The sequence below is a fragment of the Peromyscus eremicus genome, chromosome 9, assembly GCF_949786415.1.
Source record: "Peromyscus eremicus chromosome 9, PerEre_H2_v1, whole genome shotgun sequence".
NCBI lineage: Eukaryota > Metazoa > Chordata > Mammalia > Rodentia > Cricetidae > Peromyscus > Peromyscus eremicus.
The window spans coordinates 83,700,550-83,719,652 of record NC_081425.1 but is presented as its reverse complement, the minus strand read 5'-3'; the positions used below and the strand labels follow the sequence as shown (position 1 = coordinate 83,719,652).

The 19,103-nt window shown below is 51.2% G+C and overlaps 1 protein-coding gene across 1 annotated transcript in view; it reads right to left on the bottom strand.

The window, feature by feature from the left end:
- The window catches only part of Dnah1 (dynein axonemal heavy chain 1), a 63,245-nt gene extending 44,684 nt beyond the window's left edge, over positions 1-18,561 (bottom strand). Inside the window, exons 1-14 of the mRNA XM_059273912.1 lie at positions 18,493-18,561; positions 15,685-15,776; positions 14,788-15,115; positions 13,954-14,026; positions 11,895-12,069; positions 11,437-11,593; positions 10,416-10,548; positions 7,242-7,403; positions 6,453-6,705; positions 4,000-4,157; positions 2,964-3,175; positions 2,100-2,398; positions 1,119-1,269; positions 179-372 (exon numbers count right to left, since the gene is read on the bottom strand). Coding sequence (XP_059129895.1) covers positions 179-372; positions 1,119-1,269; positions 2,100-2,398; positions 2,964-3,175; positions 4,000-4,157; positions 6,453-6,705; positions 7,242-7,403; positions 10,416-10,548; positions 11,437-11,593; positions 11,895-12,069; positions 13,954-14,026; positions 14,788-15,081 — 2,261 coding nt within the window. The 5' untranslated portion in view covers positions 15,082-15,115; positions 15,685-15,776; positions 18,493-18,561. The remainder of the gene's footprint in view (positions 1-178; positions 373-1,118; positions 1,270-2,099; positions 2,399-2,963; positions 3,176-3,999; positions 4,158-6,452; positions 6,706-7,241; positions 7,404-10,415; positions 10,549-11,436; positions 11,594-11,894; positions 12,070-13,953; positions 14,027-14,787; positions 15,116-15,684; positions 15,777-18,492) is intronic.
- Positions 18,562-19,103: the final 542 nt, after the last annotated feature.

Sequence of the window (19,103 nt, the reverse complement as noted above, 5' to 3'; positions counted from 1 at the left end):
ACACATGCACACACACACACACACTGACAGACACAGACAGACAGACAGACAGACACACACACACGCACACACACTGACACATGCACACACACACAATGACAGACACACACACATGCACACACACACACGCACACACACACTGACACACACACACACACACACACACACACACACACACTTGAGGAAGGTGGTGATGTCATTGTTGTTCAGCTCCAGATACTTCCTGTACTCCTTGGCATAGGCCTGCAGTGGGATCATGGCCTTGCGGATGGCGTTGGTGATGCTAGCCCGCAGCTCCTCCACCAGTGGCTCATGGAGCCCCACTGACTCCAGCAGAGGGTCACCGCTGATAAAGATGTCCTCCATCACCAGCTTTAAGGAGAAGGACAAGAGAAGGCAGAGCTGGATGAGCCCTAGAGTGGGCGGCAGAGTCGTCTAAAGACTGAGCAGGCAGCAATGTGGGCGAGCACAGACAAGATGGCATAGGCGCGGGGGAAGGGCTTGCAATGGCATGTCGGAGAAATTACTAAAACAAATGCAGAAGCTATGGTGAGGCCGACCGAGGGACCGCACCCTCTCTGCCTGGTCCGACTCGGACTTGCCAAGGATAGGGGCAGATGGGGCAGCCAGGCTGCTGATGGTGCCGAAGCAGGAGATACAGGAAGGGACTTGAGCTATGGAGGCTCTTGGGCCTGGAGAGTGGGCTGTGTGCAGCTCGGTGTATGTGCAGCCGTGGCGACTTGAGACCTTGGATGTTAGCTGTGTGTGTAACTCCACCAGGGTCTACACTTGAGGTGGGGAAAGGGGCTCGGAGCTGGAGAAGACAAAGAGGGTGGGATACAGGGCAGAGGTGGCTGTGGCAGGATTATTCCAATAAGTCTAAGATTCAAACTGATGTCCTGATACTTAGCTGTCTTGTAAACTAGGTTTAACTGGTTTATTTTCTCCAGGTCTACAAGGCAGTGGTGCTAGCAGTCCCATTTGTGGTGAGGATTAAAGGGGATCTTTGTGAACTTCAGAGCCCATTAAGTGGAAGGCCCGTGGTAACCAACTACTCTGGCGTTTGTGAAAGCACTGTGGCTCTCACAGCTAGGCTTTGCTCAGCTTGTAGCACGTACCTTCTCTAGTTGGGGTACAGCATGGGTGGCCAGGATACCCTTGTCAAAGAGGTTGAGCAGAGTCACCTCAAACTGCTCTAGGGGCGTGCTGTAGTGCACCCCTGAGCTGTCCAGCACCAAGTCTACGATGAACAGGGGATTCTTCCGAGGCCTGGAGGCAAATAACTAGGCTGACTGAGAATGCCTACCCCTTCTTACCAGTATTGTTATCTAAAGTTTCTTTAAGCATAATATTGCCTTCTCTTTCCCTACATAAACCCCCGATGTACTAGACAGAAAGCTTGGGGGGCCAGCCAGAAAGGTTCTTTGGCCCTTGCCCCAGAAATCCTGGGGCACTACAGAGGTAACACCATCCTACCTTGGTCCTGAGGTCATTGGACAAGTTCACCAGGCCTAGGTGCTTGCTAGAGCCCCCATGCTCTTCCTGGGAACCAGCTATCCTCAGCTTCAGAAGTTTGAGGCACATCAAAAGCCTTTCTGATAGATTCCAGTGAGGGTTCTGTTGATAGCTTCTGACTTACTAAAAATAAATCCAGCCCCCAGTACTGAACCCAGGAAGTGCTTGGTGGTCTAGACTGGAACCTCTGACCTGTCCCTCTAGTATCCTCATGCGACCTCCTCCCTGACCCCAAGCAAAGGCCCATTCCCAGAGTACATCATGAAATTGGCAATGACAGTATCTATTAAATGTCTTGCTATGCCTGCCTCCCACTGAAGTAAGATACAGTAAAAACTGTATCTCAGAGTCCCCTAAGACCAATATCTGGTTCACGGTAAAGGGCTCGGTATTATCAAAGCAACTCAAAGAGTGAGCGCGTGAATGATGATTGCCAGAAGGTAAGCCAGAGCTGGAGGGGACACTTCTGGGTAACCTGGAGATGGCCAACCTCTCTCGGATGTCAAGAACCTGGTGTGTTGAGTGCCCTGCCATCGGTTGCCCAACCAAGCCGCTTCCCGGGGCCTCTGCCCACCTGAACCCACCTGTAGGGGCTGTTGACAAGTTCGTCGCCCCAGGCCATGTCGTCTGTGCAGTCAAGCACGCTGTAGCAAGCGTCACCAATGAACTGCGAGAAGCTGCCCAGGGAATCCTGCACCAGGAAGCGCAGCGTGTCCTGCAGCATGTACTTGATGAGCTCCATCAGCTTACGCAGCTTGGACATGAGGTAGACCTCCCAGTTGGTCTCGTAAAGGTTGTACCAGCCCTTGCTCATGTCTCGAAGGCTGCTTCGCATAGCTACTTTCAGTGTGCTGACCCAGCTGTCCTTGAGGAACATCTGCACCTGGAGTGGACACACGCGTCATCAAAAAGCCACCCCAGGGACCCACCATCCACAGCTACTATGCGCAAGGGTAATATACCAGGATTCTTGAGACTCATATGACAATGGAGGGAAATGCCCTACAACTTGTTGCCAAGCTCTGCGGAGCAGTACCCTCAATGTGACATCTGGGGTCCAGGGCTGCTTGGAGGAGAGGCGGGGGACATGGGCCTCAGAAGCAGCCGTGGGAAAGAGACAGACCCATAGAAGAGGAGGAGGCAGAGACGGAGAACACAGCAGTGAAAGTAAGACAGGACCGAGCGGAGAGGGGCTGCAGCCATGCCCCTCACACCCTGGTCCTCAAGTATTGGGATGGGGGTGTGATGCCTGTTCCCCCTTAAGACAAGAAATCTGCCCTAAGGCCACCAGAGCTGGCTCAGAGGGACTGGAAAGGAAGCCCACCCTGGTTCTCCCTGCATTGCAAGATGAGCTCCACCCTTGCCCCACTCCAGCAGGGCCTAGAGGCCTGTCCTGTTGGCTGTGAGGGCCCCAGGGCCCCATCCTCCATGCTCTGATGCCCAGGTACCTGGGAGAGGGTTTGAGACTGGATCTGTTCAAATTCCTCCAGGCGGCTGTACTTGGAGAGGCTCGAGTGGAACAGGGACATGGCGTTCACCTTGTTGCATTCAGCCCGCACCTTGCTCAGAGCGGTGATGACTTCTGGCCGAGTGAGCAGGGACACGAAAGTGAAATCTTCCTTTTGCTCCCGGAAGGGGTACTTGGGGATACTCACCAGCCCTGCAGAGGTGGGGGCAAAAGCCAGCATCAGACCTGGGGTACCCTGAGGGCCAGGACTCATCCACAGAGTGCTTGATGGAGGGGACACAACTGCTTCCTTCCCAGGAGAGCCAACTTCACTCCCAGAACCCTTCTCTTCCTACTCTAGGCCCACAGTGAGTCACCTGCTCTGAGATTCCCTCCAGGCTCATTAGAGGTCACGGGCCCCTTTGAATAGTGGGAGGTACCTGTAGGCTCCTCCCTGTCTACTCTACCCATGCTACAGGAAGCTAAAGGCTGGTCTGGAGCCTATCCTGGATCCCCAAAGAAGGAATATTTAGCTATAAGAATGCTTGATATCCACACATCACACACAAGAATCTGGGGCCAGGAAATGCACTCCGCATGCATGAGTAGTCTCAAAGCAAGGAGAACTCTTGGGGTTTGTTCTGAGACTTGGTCTTCCACATGTCCATGGTGCTGTAGCAACTCTACTCCTGTTATTGAAGGAGGAAAGGCTGGTATACCTTTGAGGCCTGACTATCAGGATCCTAACAACTACTTTTGACCATGGCTTTCCTGGTACATATTTACCTTGTGGCTTCTGCATTACTGGGAAGCGCGCGCACACACACACACACACACACACACACACACACACACACACAGAGTTTTTCCTTGGACAAGATTTTCCTGGGCATCTGGAAAAAGAAAGGTATGAAGGCTAGGGACAGGGTGGGCCCAAAGGAGTACCAGGTTCATGAGGCCCTGAGTGGCTAAACAGAAAGGGAGGCAGGGGTGGGGCGGGCTAGCCAGGAGGGCAGACAGAGTCCTATGGCTCTCACCATGACTGGGCACCTTTTCTTCCTCTTTCTGGGGAAGAGTCACATAGGAGAACGTGTCTGGCTTAGAAGAGACAATCTGGTCAAAGTTGATCTTGTTCATGCTTCGCTCGTAGTCCAGGCTCACTTCTCTGGCCAGGTTGCTCAGGTGCTCCAGGACCCTGCCACAGAGAGGGGTACAGGGAGTCAGGGGGTCCCCACACTCCGCTGAGTATAAATTATGAGTGCAGCCGGGCGGTGGTGGCGCACGCCTTTAATCCCAGCACTCAGGAGGCAGAGCCAGGCGGATCTCTGTGAGTTCGAGGCCAGCCTGGGCTACCAAGTGAGTTTCAGGAAAAAAAAATTATGAGTGCAATCTAGTGTATATGTAAAAGAAACAAACTGAGGACCAGCGAGAAGGCTCAGTGGGTAAAAGGTGCTTGTCTCAAGCCCGATTGATGGTGTGCATTTGAGTCCCAGAATCTATGTAGCGGAAGGAGAGGACAGACTCCCAAAAGTCATCTTGTGACCTCTATATGTACTGTGGCATGTACATTCTCTCTCTCTAAACAAACGTAATTAAAAAAACTTAATTAAAAAAATTAAAATAATTGAGCCAAACTACACCTCATAAAATATATAAATACCCTAATTGTGAGGAAGAATCAACTCAAATCAGCTTTGAACACAACATTTTGACTGTATTCTCCCATCCTAAAGAGGAAAAAAGGACATAGGGCCAGAAAGCCTACTAAGAAGCTTGGAGTGATGGCCATGCCTGTAATCCTGGTACTGGAGTGGCCACAGCAGAGGGACGTTGAGTTCAGGACTGTCTCAAAACAAAGCAAAACAAAACAAATAAAATTTAAAAACTGTTCAGAGTTTTTCTTCTAACTGTCATGGACCAGCCATTTGAAGCTACTTTTGGTGTATTATAGGACTGGGCATATAAACCAACATGTGTTGAACAACGGGAACCAATTTTCTTCAGGTAAAGAAAGCCACAAGTATGTCAAAGTGAGAATGAGCCACGTGCTGTTAGAGTCAATTTGAAGGTATCATTGGGGCTCATGCTTGAAAAAAAACAGACATAGAGAAAATAAGGAGGTGTATAGAAGTGCTATATATAAGATTAATTATGTCTAGGGAAATATTTTCCCTTGGCTGTCTTTGTTCTAAGATCCTTGCAGCAATACTTCTTTTTTTTTTTGTTTTGTTTTGTTTTTTTTTGTTTTTTTGTTTTTTGAGACAGGGTTTCTCTGTGTAGCTTTGCACCTTTTCCTGGATCTTGCTCTGTAGACCAGGCTGGCCTCAAACTCACAAAGATCCACCTGCCTCTGCCTCCCGAGTGCTGGGATTAAAGGCGTGCGCCACCACCGCCCGGCCAGCAATACTTCTAATGCCTAAATCCTGGCTTTTAAATTCCCCACTAAAAGCAACTGGGGCTTCTTGGAGAAAAAGCCTATTTTGGGGACTGGAGAGATGGCTCAGCAGTTAAGAGCACTGGCTGCTCTTCCAGAGGACCTGTGTTCAGTTCCCAGCACTCATAAATCCCTTCACAACCATCTGTGACTCCAGTTCTAGGGACTCTGACCCCCACTTTCGGTCTCCACAGAGCCCCGGAACACATGTGTTGCATACGAGCAGGCACTCATACACATAAAATAAAAACAAGATTTAAAAGTCTTTTGTAAAAGCTAGTTTCAAGGCTGGATCTGGGAAAATACAAATTAACCCCGAGACCTCCTGCTGTGCCAGGAAGTAAGAACATACTCAAATCATGATAGGACATAGCAAAAAGACATGAGGTTAGCCTGAAGAGGCCACGGGTCACATTTCAGGATACAGATTAGAAAGAAGCAGTAGCGCACTCTAACCCTTTCAACATAGCGAGAATTCGTGAGTCCAGAAGGCTCTACAGGGAGGCAATTGGAGACACCCTGACATTGCTTGGAGTCCCAGTCCCTATGTAGACAGCAAGTCACCTGTGCCTACTTGATACAAACTAGGGTCATTTGCAAAGAGAAACTTCAGCGGAGAAATGCCTCCGTCAGACTGCCTGATGGCAAGTCTGTAGGATGGTTTCTTGATTGATGAGTGCTGTGAGTGAATCTAGCTCACACAGGGCTGGTGCCACCCACGGACAAGTGGTCCTAGGTTGTATAACAAAAAAGCAGGCTGAGCAAGCCAATGAGGAGCAAGCCAGGAAGCAGCCATCCTCCATGGACTCTGCTTCAGTTCCTGCCTCCAGATTCCTGTTCTTGAGTTCCTGCGCTGACTTCCCTCAGTGATGGACCCAGAAACACAAGATGAAATAAATCTTTTCCTCTCCAAGTTGCTTTTGGTCGTGGTGTTTTACTACAGTAAAAGAAGCCCCAACCAAGACATCACCCCACAGAGACGTGCCAGCGGTTGCTCTGTAGCCTGGCAATGCTACCCCCATAGAAAGGCCCGGGAGGCTGCAGCACCCAACTCACTGCGGCCCCTTGCGCATGCGTGGTGTGCTTAAAGCCCACTGTTTTATCTTGTTCAGGCTTTGCTCATTGATGACCCGCTGGCCCTCGGTGGGCATGCAGTCCACGTACAGGTTGTACAGTAACAGCGCCTCTGTGTTCTTGCGCAGAGCGTTGGCCTCGACCACCCGCTGCGTGAACACTCGAGGATCTTCAGCACAGAAGAGCAGCTGGATCCGAGGCACCCAGTACTGGGAGACCAGAAGGGGTGGCCTTCCTAGGGGTCAGGTGGGAAGGCGAAAGGGACACATAGTCAGGCTCCCTGGACTGGAGTAGTGGCTTCTGGTCAGCTCTGCCTCAGCTGGTGGCTCTGAGCAAGCTGTCATTGTTATCATGGGGTGTGGTGCCCCTCACAGTCAAATATGTGAAATGGGCCAAAGGACATTTCCTGCTCTGCCCACTTCATAAGGCATTATGGATGCATGTGAAAATACTTCGTAAACTGTAAAGAGCCTTGCTCTGGCAGGAGTTAATACAGGGGTGGCTATTCAGGTATCCCTTCCTTCCTCCACACTCCAGAGCAAACATAAACAGGCCTTGGTTTCCTTTACAACACCATGCTCCCAGCCAACAGGCCAAAGAGTGGCAATTTGCCTTCTCCAGGTCCTCTGCTTCAAACTGATCAGGGGACAGGCCCTGGTTAATAAACCCAGTACGGCAGAATTCAGAACTGAGCTGGTGGGATTGGCCTGTAGTCACAGGCTGGGCTGAGCTTGAGCCGGGGCTCACTTGGGGAAGGCACAGAGCTTGTACCTTGGGGGGTGACTCCTCCATTCACGATGGGCATCCCCATCTCGTCGCGCACCAATCCTCTCTTGTCAGTTTTCTGCACCAAGTACAGTTTCTTTTCTTCGTCGTAGTCGAGGACGCCAACATCACACCATCTGTAGTCCAGGTTCTGACTCTTGGGGTCCTCTAAAACACAGGGGGACACCCTATCATACTCTCTGCTACAGAGTGGAGAGGGGTTTCTGAGTGTGGCAGCCGATGTTGGGAATGGAGCTCAGAGGTGACTAGACCGACGTCTCTTTCCCCAGGACACCCCTTCTGGCTCCAGCTGAGTAGCCGTCCCACGTCCCCTCGGATGAGCTGACCCCTGAGGAAGCCTCAGTCACAAGAGGACCCACAAAGACCAGGCCTCAGGGCACAACCCCCACCAGAGCAGAGGGAGACACAGGCCAGTGGGGAACCGTGAAAGCTGCAGCCAAACAAAAACTCGCCATGCTGAGTGCCGAGCCTGGTGGCGCATGCCTGTGGTCCTGGCTATTCTGTGACATGGAGGCAGGGGTATGGCACAAGTTCAGGGTCAGACTGGGCTACAAAGTGAGCCCAGGACAGTCTGGCAACTTGGTCACACCCTGTCTCAACATGAAATGTTTTTTAAAAGGGGGCTGGGGGGCTAGAGGGGCAGCTCAGCAGTTAAGAGCACTGGCTGTCCCTCCAGAGGACTGGGGCTTGATTCCCAGCACCCACAAGACAGCTCTCAACTGTCTGGAACTCTGACTTCTGAGGATCTGACACCCTCTTCTGGCCTCTAAGGGCGCCAGGTACACACACATGGTGCACAGACATACAGGCGGGCAACATATCCATAAACAAAACAAAGATCAGAAACACAAAGAACACTCATGATCACAAGTGGCCATCATGGGTGAAGCTAGATGACTCTCTTTATGTGACCAAGGAACCTCTGGATATAAGGCCACTGACCTCTGTGTGACAGGACAGGACAGGACAGGGCAGGGCAGGGCAGGGCAGAGTCAGGAACAACCGCTCCATTCACATACGGTGTATCTGTCTATCCTTGTGACTTACTCTGCCTCAGGCCCTTTCCCTAAGGGCAGGAGCTATTTTTGTCCCACCTTAAGCACAGCTGAAGACTTGGGCTCAGGACAGAGATTGGTGCATACCTGGTATTAAATGTTATTGAAGAAGTAAGATGCACACACAGTGCCCGGCGGAGAACTTAACCACACAGAGTAGCTTCAAACAACTTGGTGAGTTCTCCAGCTTGGGTTAAGGAAGGAAGGGCTGGAATTCTGGGAAGAGGCGCCTGCCTCTGACATCAGATAGTCAAGGAGGCCACTGCTGTGTGCCCTCACCTCTCTGGGTTTACTTTGCTTTTCTCTTCCTGGGATGTTTCCTTTTTGAAAACATCAACTTCATCTTGGCTCAACTTATAGGAAAATCTGTCCCAAGAGACTACTGGCCAAAAGTAAGAGTTCCCTGGCAGATGCTCCCTACTGCTCAAGGCCAGGGCCCCGGTGAATCGAGGAGGAACTGGTATTCAGTGCATTTAAGGTTAACGCAGCCCCACTCCTTATGGTTTAATTGCCAGGAACTGGAGAACTGGAATCAATTTAGTTAAACATTTCTGTAGTTTAAGCCCAAAGTGAAGGAAACACTCTGGGCTTCTTGTCTACTTCAGAGAAACTGATTCCAGTATTGACATATTTTTAAAATGAAGCGTATCTGTAGCCTGCTCAGAGAACTGCCAGGGGCCTCCCCCAGAGCATACACAACTTTTAACCCTGTCCTTGCTCACACAGTCCTGCCTTCCACCTGATGGCTGGGTAACTGGGACTGCTCACTCCACACATTGCCATCCACCCCAGAACAGGGAACAGCTTTCATCTCTTCCACTACCAAACTCCAAACCATACTTAGGAATCTTCCTAGGAAGGCTGCACAGGACCCAGTCATGCAGGCCAGAGCGGCATCTACATTCGCTCTGTCACTGTTCCTAACAGCAGGCAATTGAAGAAAACCTCCGTGGCCATCGGGGCAGACCAGAGGCCAATGGAGGAGACATAAGCACTCCATAAACAGATGTAGGCAATCTGGGTGGCATCCCGTGGGTACATGTGGAAAGGGTGTGGCACTGGTTGTAAGTGTGTGACTGTGGAATAGATACGTATGTGCTGTGGAAATGTGTTTAAATGCAACAACATGCTAGGAAGGGGGATAGTGTGTGATATAGTGAATGTGATTGTGAATGTATGTGACAAACTGTGTGTGTGCTCCTGTGAGCAACTCTGTGACAGTGTACTGTCCACAAAAGAGAAAGAGCCGACGCTGGGTGGTGGTGGTGGTGCACACCAATAATCCCAGCACTTGGGAGGCAGAGAGAGGCGGATCTCTGAGTTAGAGGGCAGCCTGGTCTACAGAGTGAGTCCCAGGACAGCCAGGGCTACACAGAGAAACCCTGTCTTGAAAACCATCAGGAAAAAAAAAGAGAGAAGGAGCTGAGGTTGCCGAGAGCGGAAACAATAGTGATTTCAGGATGGATGGATGGAAGGTCTGTAATTGTGTCCTTAAACATTTCCAATGAGCATTTATATTTCCACTTTACTGCCAATAAAGATTTTGTATGTGTGCTCTTTGTGTGTGTGTGTGCACACGTGTGCAGGTAAGCACACCTGTGCACAAGCTCATCGATGCCAAAGAGGGACGGAGGAGTCTTCCTTTATGGCTCTCTGCCTGTTCCCCTGATACCAGCTATCTCACTGAACCCAGAACTCACCATTTCTTGGTTAGGCTGGCAGCTAGCCAGTCCCTGTGATCTCCCCGTCTCTAGCTACATCCCTAGCGCCGTGGTTATAGGTATGCTCACCACACTCTGCTTTTGACATGGACGCTGGGGATCTGAACTCAGGTCCTCGTGCTTGGGCAGCCAGCGCTCTTCCCACTGAGCCATCTCCCTAACCCCCAAAGTTTGTTTGTTTGTTGTCCTGTCCCCGCCCTCTCGACAGGGCTGTCCTTGGCCTTTGTGTCCCTGCCTCTGTGCGACCAGATTCTTGGACTGCACCATAGCTGGGGGGCTTCAACAGATACTTTAGCTCTGCTGGCAACCGGGGAGACTAAGGGTCTTGGCCAGGGGTTGCTGGGACGAGACAGTTTTCCCAACCCCAGAGTAGTCCTGCTCACCATGGCCCAGAACGTCATCGGTGGGAAGGAGGGCTTTTCCAGGGACAGGCTTCCTGTTTTGAGACCCTGGCTCCAAGCCCATGTTGATCCACTCTGTGGGAGTCCGGCAATCAAACTCTTCATTATCAAACACCTTGGAGAAAGCAGGCAATTGTCCAATGAAACAGTTCCTCTAGTGGCCAAGCAAAACTGGGCATGCCAGAGGCCTCTGCAGCCTCCTGAGCTATAGGCTGTACTAGACTGATCTGTAAGATCCCTGCTGCTTCCATTGACCCACAGTGTTTGAACGAGGGAGGCTGCCCTGGATTTATGTCTAGCCAAGCCTGCCAAGGCTCAGTCTGAGGGTGTCCAGGGTCTCAGAGGAGGATGTGGGCCCTCTTGACTACTGGAGGAAAACACTGAGCTCAGGACCAAGGGGACAGGTAACTCAGAGATTTCCTGAGACATCCATGCTGATCAGAACAACAGAGACTTGGTGCTATCAGCGGGCAAACCTTAGTAGACTGATACTCATCTGGATTCAGCTCTGCTTCCCATGGGGGCCACAGTGGAAGGGAGGAGAGGACATCAAGAGCTGGGGCCTGGCTGTGCTCCCTCTTTCTCCTCCCCAGATTCAGTTTCCCTGGAGAAAGAGGTACCAAATCCCTCCTACATCCCTACTCTCCTCATTTCATAAGCTCTCATCATCAGGGGGGTCTCTAGTCAGGGGGTCAGGATTCTGTGCCACATTTCAACCTGGCTGTTTACAGATGGCTGTGGCTAGGGTTAGAGTACGGAGCAGGCACACTGGGCTGTCTAGGATTCCAGGGAAGAAGTAGGGAATTGATGACTTATTGGTTTGGGGATCACTCCTGCTTCAGCACAGCATCTACCAACACCTAGGGATGAGTTCGGATTATTCCATTGTGTGACAAATGAATGCCTATGCCTGGAGTGGGAGTCCCCTTGGTTATGTGACTCCTTGAGCTTCACCTGGGGTTCAGGACCACCATATATCAGCAATCATGGCAGTGTGACTCACCTTCAATGGGAGATATATGGGGAAGAGTGGGTCATGGCCCTGTTCGATAGTTTGTGGGTGCTGCAGGTCTGGGTGTCTGGGCATGAGCTTGTTGGAGTCGATGCCCTCACTGGCCAACAGTTGCTCAATGTCCAGGCGCAAGTACTGTTGTTTCCTCCTAGCCAGAGTCAAGGGATGACAGCCTATGAAGTAGCTTCAGGGACATCAGTAAAGACCCAGGGCCCCAACTGCCTCTTCTAGCCTGCCCTGGCAGCCCCACTTCATTGACTTAATGGCTGCCCTCCCCAATTCTACAGCAAGGAAAGCCATTGGTTCCTATTAAAGGAAAAGTTGCTCGCACATTTACACATGCTCTGCTGTGGGGCTTGTCACCTCATGGTCTGCAGTCCTCCAACCCTCGAGCCCAGCAGATGCTGCCTCCCTGGGACAGGCTTCCCTCTTCAGCCCTCCAGGCATACCTCTCAATCTCAGTCTTACGAGGGCACTGGCTGGGCAGTACGTAGAATGGGACCTGCACCTTGGGCTCATAGGCCTGTACCGGGAAGTCAGTCTGAGTGAGCAGCCGCGTGGTAGCGCCAATGCACTGCTGATCCACGCACTCCTGAAAGTCCTCAGGAATCTTGAATGATCCAACTATGGGTAGAGGAAACATCAGCAGCTGAGGGTTCAGGCTAGGGCCAACAGCTCTATTCTGAGCCATCCCAGGAGGCACACCCTCAGATAGGAACCAGGTAGACATGTCCTGGGGTGTGGGATGCTTAGGTGTGCCTGTGGCTTGGCAGAGTCAGGGAGAAATGAGAAACCCTGGGCTGTTAGGCCAGTCCAAGGCCAGCATTGCCCATTCCCTCTCAAGCTACCAATTATTTTAATACTGGGGACCAATGCTCAAGCTGCAAGAGACTAGTGAAGGTCACAGCTGGACAGGAAGATAAAGTGGGGTCCCTTCCTGCTACTCAATCCCGGACACCCACGATGTGTTACATGTTAGAGTCCCACATGTCCTTTGGGCTTGTTTCCAGGAGCAAGGCATTCTGGATACTGTAGGAGTGCCCTCCATGGGACCCTTATGGCACCACATGGCTGCTGCCCCTATTTAGACAATGGTAGACAGAGGCGTCCATTCTAATTCTGGGAGAGAGAGACAGTGGGAAGAGAGTCGTAGATAGGTTGACCTACCATCTCAGCTGGCCAGGACAGGGGTATCCTGAGACACAAGATGCTCAGGGAAAAGTACCAGAGGAACCAATACCATACAGGTAAAGAAAGGGGGTATGGGAATATGCTGTAGGATGCCATGGGCTACTACTCTCCCCTATGTTCTTTTTTTTTTTCCTTTGGTTTTTCGAGACAGGGTTTCTCTGTGTAGATTTGTGTCTTTCCTGGAACTCGATTCGGAGACCAGGCTGGCCTCGAACTCACAGAGATCTGCCTGGCTCCGTCTCCCGAGTGCTGGGATTAAAGGCGTGTGCCACCACCGCCCGGCTCTCCCCTATGTTCTATGTGACCCTGGGACCTCACCTCCTCTCTGGAGTAAAAAAGCAGTTATATGCATGAGCTAATTTTAGGGGTATCCTTTGGAGTCCCACAGAAGCCTGGGCTAGTATCTGAGATTTTGTAGAGGCCTCAGGTAGCTGCATAGACTTCTGTCAGTGCCTGCCAAGGCCTCTGCCTGGCACCCTCCTGGGCCTGTTGGGATGTTCCTCCTTCTGAGGGTAGGCTGCTGAGCCACTGGCCTTCCCCGTGGTCTACCCTTGTCATGGATGGTAGGAGCATCATTCACATCCCCCGCAGGCTGAGACCTGTGGTTCATTGCCATTTCTTCAACCCCAGGTGCTCTGTGAGCCTGTTGAGAATAAGCTAGACCCTTGCACAAGCACACATATGACCGTGGTTGTGATGTTTCCTGGGCCTTTTAAGAGGTTCACAGACTTGGGGCCTGACAGAACTATTTTGAACAGTGTTAGGAAGGAGCAAGGCCTTTCTTGGGGTAGACCTGGGACCGTGGGGCATCTGGGTCTGATGGAAGGGGTACGCTGTCTGTTGGAGGAGGAAAACAGTGAGGTCAAATTCCTTCTTATAACCTGGACTCTGCTAAGGCCATCTTCTCTCTGCCTCAGGCATGTTCGAGACTTACCCACAGACAGTCCTCTGGCCTTTAGGAAAGATCTCTCAGGCCTATACCAGGCTCTGTTTCAGATACAACTCAAACATGACCTTGGCTTCCCTACAGCCCATATTCTGGGGATGAAGAAAACTCACATCCTACTGAGCCTAACTCGGTAGAGAGACTTGTGGTCCTTGGGAGCTCAAGGCCAGCATCAAGCCCTTACTCAGCTCTGCTGAGAGTCAGGACAACGCACTCCTGTGAACTGGGCCTTTGCAAAGCTCATAATTCACTAATATCATTCCACCCTTAAGGAAACTAAGGCTTTCTGCCAGGAAGAGGCCATTTCCCTGAGGCCTGAGGTAGTCTGCATGTCCATTAGCACTCCGTGCCCAAATCCTCCTGGCACTGACCTTTTGGGGTGAACTTGTCGAGGTCAGCTTTACGAATCAAATTCTGGGACATGTAGGGGCCACAGCACACATTCTGAAACAAAACCCAAAACCTTGAGTGTGTACAAAAATTCCACAGTCAGGACCCAGGGGTGACTCCAAGGCTGGATGTTTCCCAACTTTCCACCAGAGAGCACCCCAGGAGCATGGGGGTGAGCTTATACACATTGTTCAAAGGCCATGGTGGATGACAGACTGAGGCCACCTGGGACACCCTTGGCTGCCTTATTTGAGTCCAACGTAGTTTTCTTCCTTCTAGAGAACACTCCATTATGTCCAAGGGCCAAGTCATGAGGCAGAAACTGTAAAGTCAGGAGTTGTCTCTAGGTGTATTTCCTTTCCCAGGGGCCACTCTGGCACTACTGGTGAGCCGGTACCAGTGGGTTCCCTCTGCTTCTCCAGTCTTTCCCCTGCCTAAAATCTTCCTAAGGCTTCCTAACTTTAAGATCTCAGCAGAATTCTGTCTCATCCACACACTCCTTCTTAACCAGAACTGGTACTGGGGGACTTCTGAAGGCCATCACATCAGGGATGTGAATGTCTTATCTTTGCTAGTCTCCAGTGCTCAGCCCTGGTTCTGGAACATAGGAAGGGCTTAGCAATGAACTGGAAAAGAATGGACTGACGAATGGGATAGCTAGGTGGGTGGGCAGATGGATGAATGGATAGACAGATGGATAGATACAGTCGAGTAGCTAAGTGAACCAATGAATTGACACTGAGCAGGACAAAAAGATGGGTGAATGGAACCCACATGGAAGGATCAAGGCTGGAAGGGACAGCTTTCATACTCACCCCAAGGTAGTCTAAGGTCCCAGGGCTGAGGATGTCAGAGTAGAACCCACGCTGCTTCATTAGGGGGTACTTCTTCTCAGCACCTGTCAGAGGTGACTTCCGGGGCTGCCCTAAGTCTGAGAGGCGTAAAGGTGGGGGCTTGGGCTCAGGAGTTGGAGGCTTTCTTCCTATATGAGAAGTGGATTCTAGGAGTATCTTCTCCAGGTCACTGTCTTCGCTTGCAGGAGCCGGCACTGGGCAGCAATATGAGCCCTGAGAGCTCTTTCCTGATCCTCTTCTACTACGGTCTCCCATGCTGCTCTCCAGAGAGTCGCCCCAGCCAGACCTCCTACGAAAAGATACGGCATCACTCACACTTTGACAACTTCTGCCTCAGCCCAGGTAACTATAATTCACAGTTGGACAGATTGGCTCTCTACATCAAGTCTAAGTCTACTATCCACGGGTAACAGAAGAGGACAAGGTCAGGAGCCCCACAGATGACAATGGCCTTCCTTGAGAATCAAGGATTGAGGGAAGGGACCTGTAGATACCTCCAGCTCAGTGCCTCCTCATCTTCCCACCCGTTCTCTTCTTTTAGACAGCAAGGCCTGGCTTCCCTGCTGTAGGGGATGAAAGGGGGAGACCCAGAGCTCACCCACTCACTGAATTTCCCCCCAAAGGCTTTCATACAGTCAGAAGTAGTTCCAGTGCCCTAGCTTAGACCTGCTGGACTGGCCTTCCTCTCCTCCATATGGTCACAAGGCTGCCATACCCACTCACATCTATGCTTGCCCAATCCATTTACCCACATCCCTAGGAGTCAGAGGATGCAATGCTCTTGCCAATAGGATGAAAAATTTGACCATCCATGGACCCACAGATCCTCCTAGAAGCCGCAAAGTGGCATTCACTCACCTCAGAGTGTCAGATCAGCTCAAGGAATGTCACTTTTCTGTCTTCACAAAGGGAGTAGCAGGAAGTCTCCAGGTTATGGGCACATCCACCACCTTGAGGACAAGGTGATTATTAGCAAGCCCTTCCCATACCACAGCTGCCTTTTAGCTACCTCAAAACATTATCACCAGAGGAAATCCTTAAGCAGGAGAATGTTACAGTAAGTTAGATAAATGTGTGGGCGAAGAAGAGGTTTTCATGTAAGGGTGGTACAGAAATAAAAGAAAGTCTACAATCACCTCAAAAAAACTGAATGAAAAAATATCACATGTGTGTTTTGCATGAATGGACGTGCACCTGTGTCTGGGTGTGCTTGCCTGTGTGTGCACATGTAGAGGCCAGAGGCTTAATTCATCTATATTCCTCAAGACATTTCCACATTTTTGTACATTTATCGTGTGTGTGTGTGTGTGTGTGTGTGTGTGTGTGTGTGTGTTGTGCATGTGCTACAGCTTGTGTGGAGGTCAGAGGACAACTTTCAGGAGTACTTTCTGTCCTTCCACCATGTAGCTCTGGGGACTGAATTCAGCTCATCAGTTTTGGTGACAAATGTCTTTACTTGCTGGCATCTCCTTATACACTGTGGCAGACGGTCTCATCTACAGTACCGTGAGGAGTGGGGTGGGCCTCTAGGGACCAAAGTTGCCCAGCAGCTCAGAAGCCAACTGCAGCAGCTGAGCACTTTCTAAGTAGAAGACCGAGATTTGGAAGGCCATTTGAAGGACAAACAAAGCCAGGCAGGCCTCTGGTAGAAGCCCCAGGTACCCAGAGGGAAGGCTCACCACGCTCTAAGTAGGCAGATCTGACAGGCCTCCCTATGAGAAACTACCTGCACCTACTCCTGGTGGCCAGCTGCCTCGTAGGGCAGATACTAAAGATAACACCAAGTCTGTCCTACCTGCGTGACACTCACTGCCCTTTTCAGGACAACATAGCAGACAAGAAGACTCCCTGGGGCTTAGCTTCCTCATTCTGCAAATGCACAGACATCATCTTTGAACAAAATCATCAAACAGACAGCTGTGCTTGCAGAGGCCAGGGTCCCATCTCCACAGGAAAGCATTCTGGTCTTGGTGTCTCCAGCCAATATACTCAGTATGTCTGGCCTGCTTTACTAGGGATTAGCACACATATGACTGTCTAGGAAATCGCAGTGTGCCTGGAGCAAAGGAGTCTGGGTGAGTGGATTTCTTGTCCCCCATTCCATAAGCGAATGCATTGTCGACAGTGGGTGGAGTTCATCATGGCATAGCCCAAGGAAAAAAGATGGGAGGTGGGCTGTAGACTCAGAGCCCCATTTCATTCTACTTCCCAACCCATCACAACCAATCCTTTCCAGTCCTGCCCCACCTTGGGGAGCCTATACCAAGCCAGTGTGTGCAGGAACAGACAAACTTCTGCCTTCTTACCATAGCTCCATGGGTGACAGCAGTCTCTCCCTGGGAACGAATGTGGCTAGAAGAGAGAGCATGTGGCTCACAGCAAGACCTCTGCTGCCGGTCACCCTGGGAACTCCTTCCCTCCCCTTTTTGTGTGAGGAAACAAGGTAGTGAGGTGGCAGGTTTGGTCCTGGCAGGCCCAGAACTGGGGATGGTGAGTGTCGTTAGGGCCTCAGACGCATCCCATACCTAATCCCATTTAAACTTACGTGGAAATCGAGACTATTCTCGTTTTTCAGAGATGAGAAAATGGACCCTCAGAAGATTGCATGACTTGGCCAATGTTTCACAGCTGGCAAGAGGCACCCACCCACTCAACCACTCGGTTGAATGCATACAGATAAATGGAGGTGGGGGCTGGGCTGGGAGGAGGTGTGTGGTTCTTAGAACAGGCACTGTGAGTACTACCAACACTTACAAACACGGAAACTCAAGTCCAAAGAGGTGCACGGAGAAGCCCTGAGACGTGTGCAAAATCAGGCCCACGGAGGACGGCTTCCAGTCACCCATGCATGCCTGACTCAGAAAGAACCCCGCACTGCTACCGCTGTGAACATCTCACGGTACTGTGTAAGCTCTCATTTCACAAAGGATGGGAACTTGAAAGGATCTGGGAAGTCTCTGCCTCTGCTGAGACTACTGGGCCAACAGTACGGTTAGGTGGTCATCTCTCTCACAGGCTTGGGACTTCCTTCATCCTTCTGATGTATTCAGCGGAGGAAAACTAGCTCTGCGCCCACGGCTTCCTGCACCATTTCTGGCCATAGCCAGAAATCATATGGTACTTTGCTCTCCCCTGCCACGAACAGGGATTGTTTAAGAAACATTGATGTCAGGAAACTGGGTGCCTACCATGGGACGGTCACTGGCTTGGCACGCAGTAGGTCCCCAGAATGCACTTGCTGAATTATAGTGTGAACCAACGAAAAATTGAATGGGGTTTGTAAAGGAAGCTACAGAGTCGATCTCTGTAACAACTCTGTGGTCAGATGAGGAGAGAGAATGGTGTCTGGTGAGGCTCCTTCCTTGCAGAGATCCTCGCAGGAGCCTGCTATAGGGAGGAGGGCCTCGAGTCACACTCCCTGCATAGGGGTAGGATCCGCACCCCAAACGGTGTGCTAAGTACAGGACTTAACAGCAAGGCTGCTTAAGGTGCCTTCCCCTATACCCTGCTCCCCAAGCCCCGAACCCGCAAAGGCTCCGTAGGTGACCCACACTCATGGGAGGCAATGGTGATCTTAAGCAGGCAAGGGTGCCTCCTCGGTGTCCACTCACTTGTGCGCCTCTGAATTTCCCCCGACCCGATCATCCCGCTGCCTCACGGACCTACCGGCTTCCCTAAACAGCAAAGTCGTCGGACCCTTCCTGTCTCTAGGGAGGGACGCTGGGCCCGTTGCGAGGGGGCGGGGCCGTGTGGCACCGTGGGGCGAGAGCTTCCGGGTACCAACTTCCCCCGGGACCGCTCATGCTCTAGAGGTCTGGTTTTTCAAGGCTAGTCAGAGCGGAGATCAATTAACTACACCATTCCGGAGGAGGAGGCTGTGTAGTTCTCAGATTCAGACTCCGTTACCCATTTCCCTCTTTAGGGCCCTCTAACAGTAAGAGACAAAACAGCCAAGATGCAGCGTGAAAACTTTGAATAATGGGTAGGGAAATAGGTGTGAAAGGGCGGGAGAGGGGTCTCAGACCCCGGGTTCCAGCACATAGCAGGCAGGGAGACAAAGTCATCCTTTAATACATGCCAAGTTTGATGTCAGCCTAGGCTACCCGAAACCTTGTCACAAACAAGGCTATTGGGGCTGGAGATTTACTCATTTGGTAGAGGGTGGGCCTGTCTGCAGACTGGTGGTGCACATCTGTTATTCCAGCAGTCGGGAGGTAGAGGCAAGAGGCAAGAGGCAAGGTCATTCCCAGCTGTGGATACAAGAGACTCCATCTCAA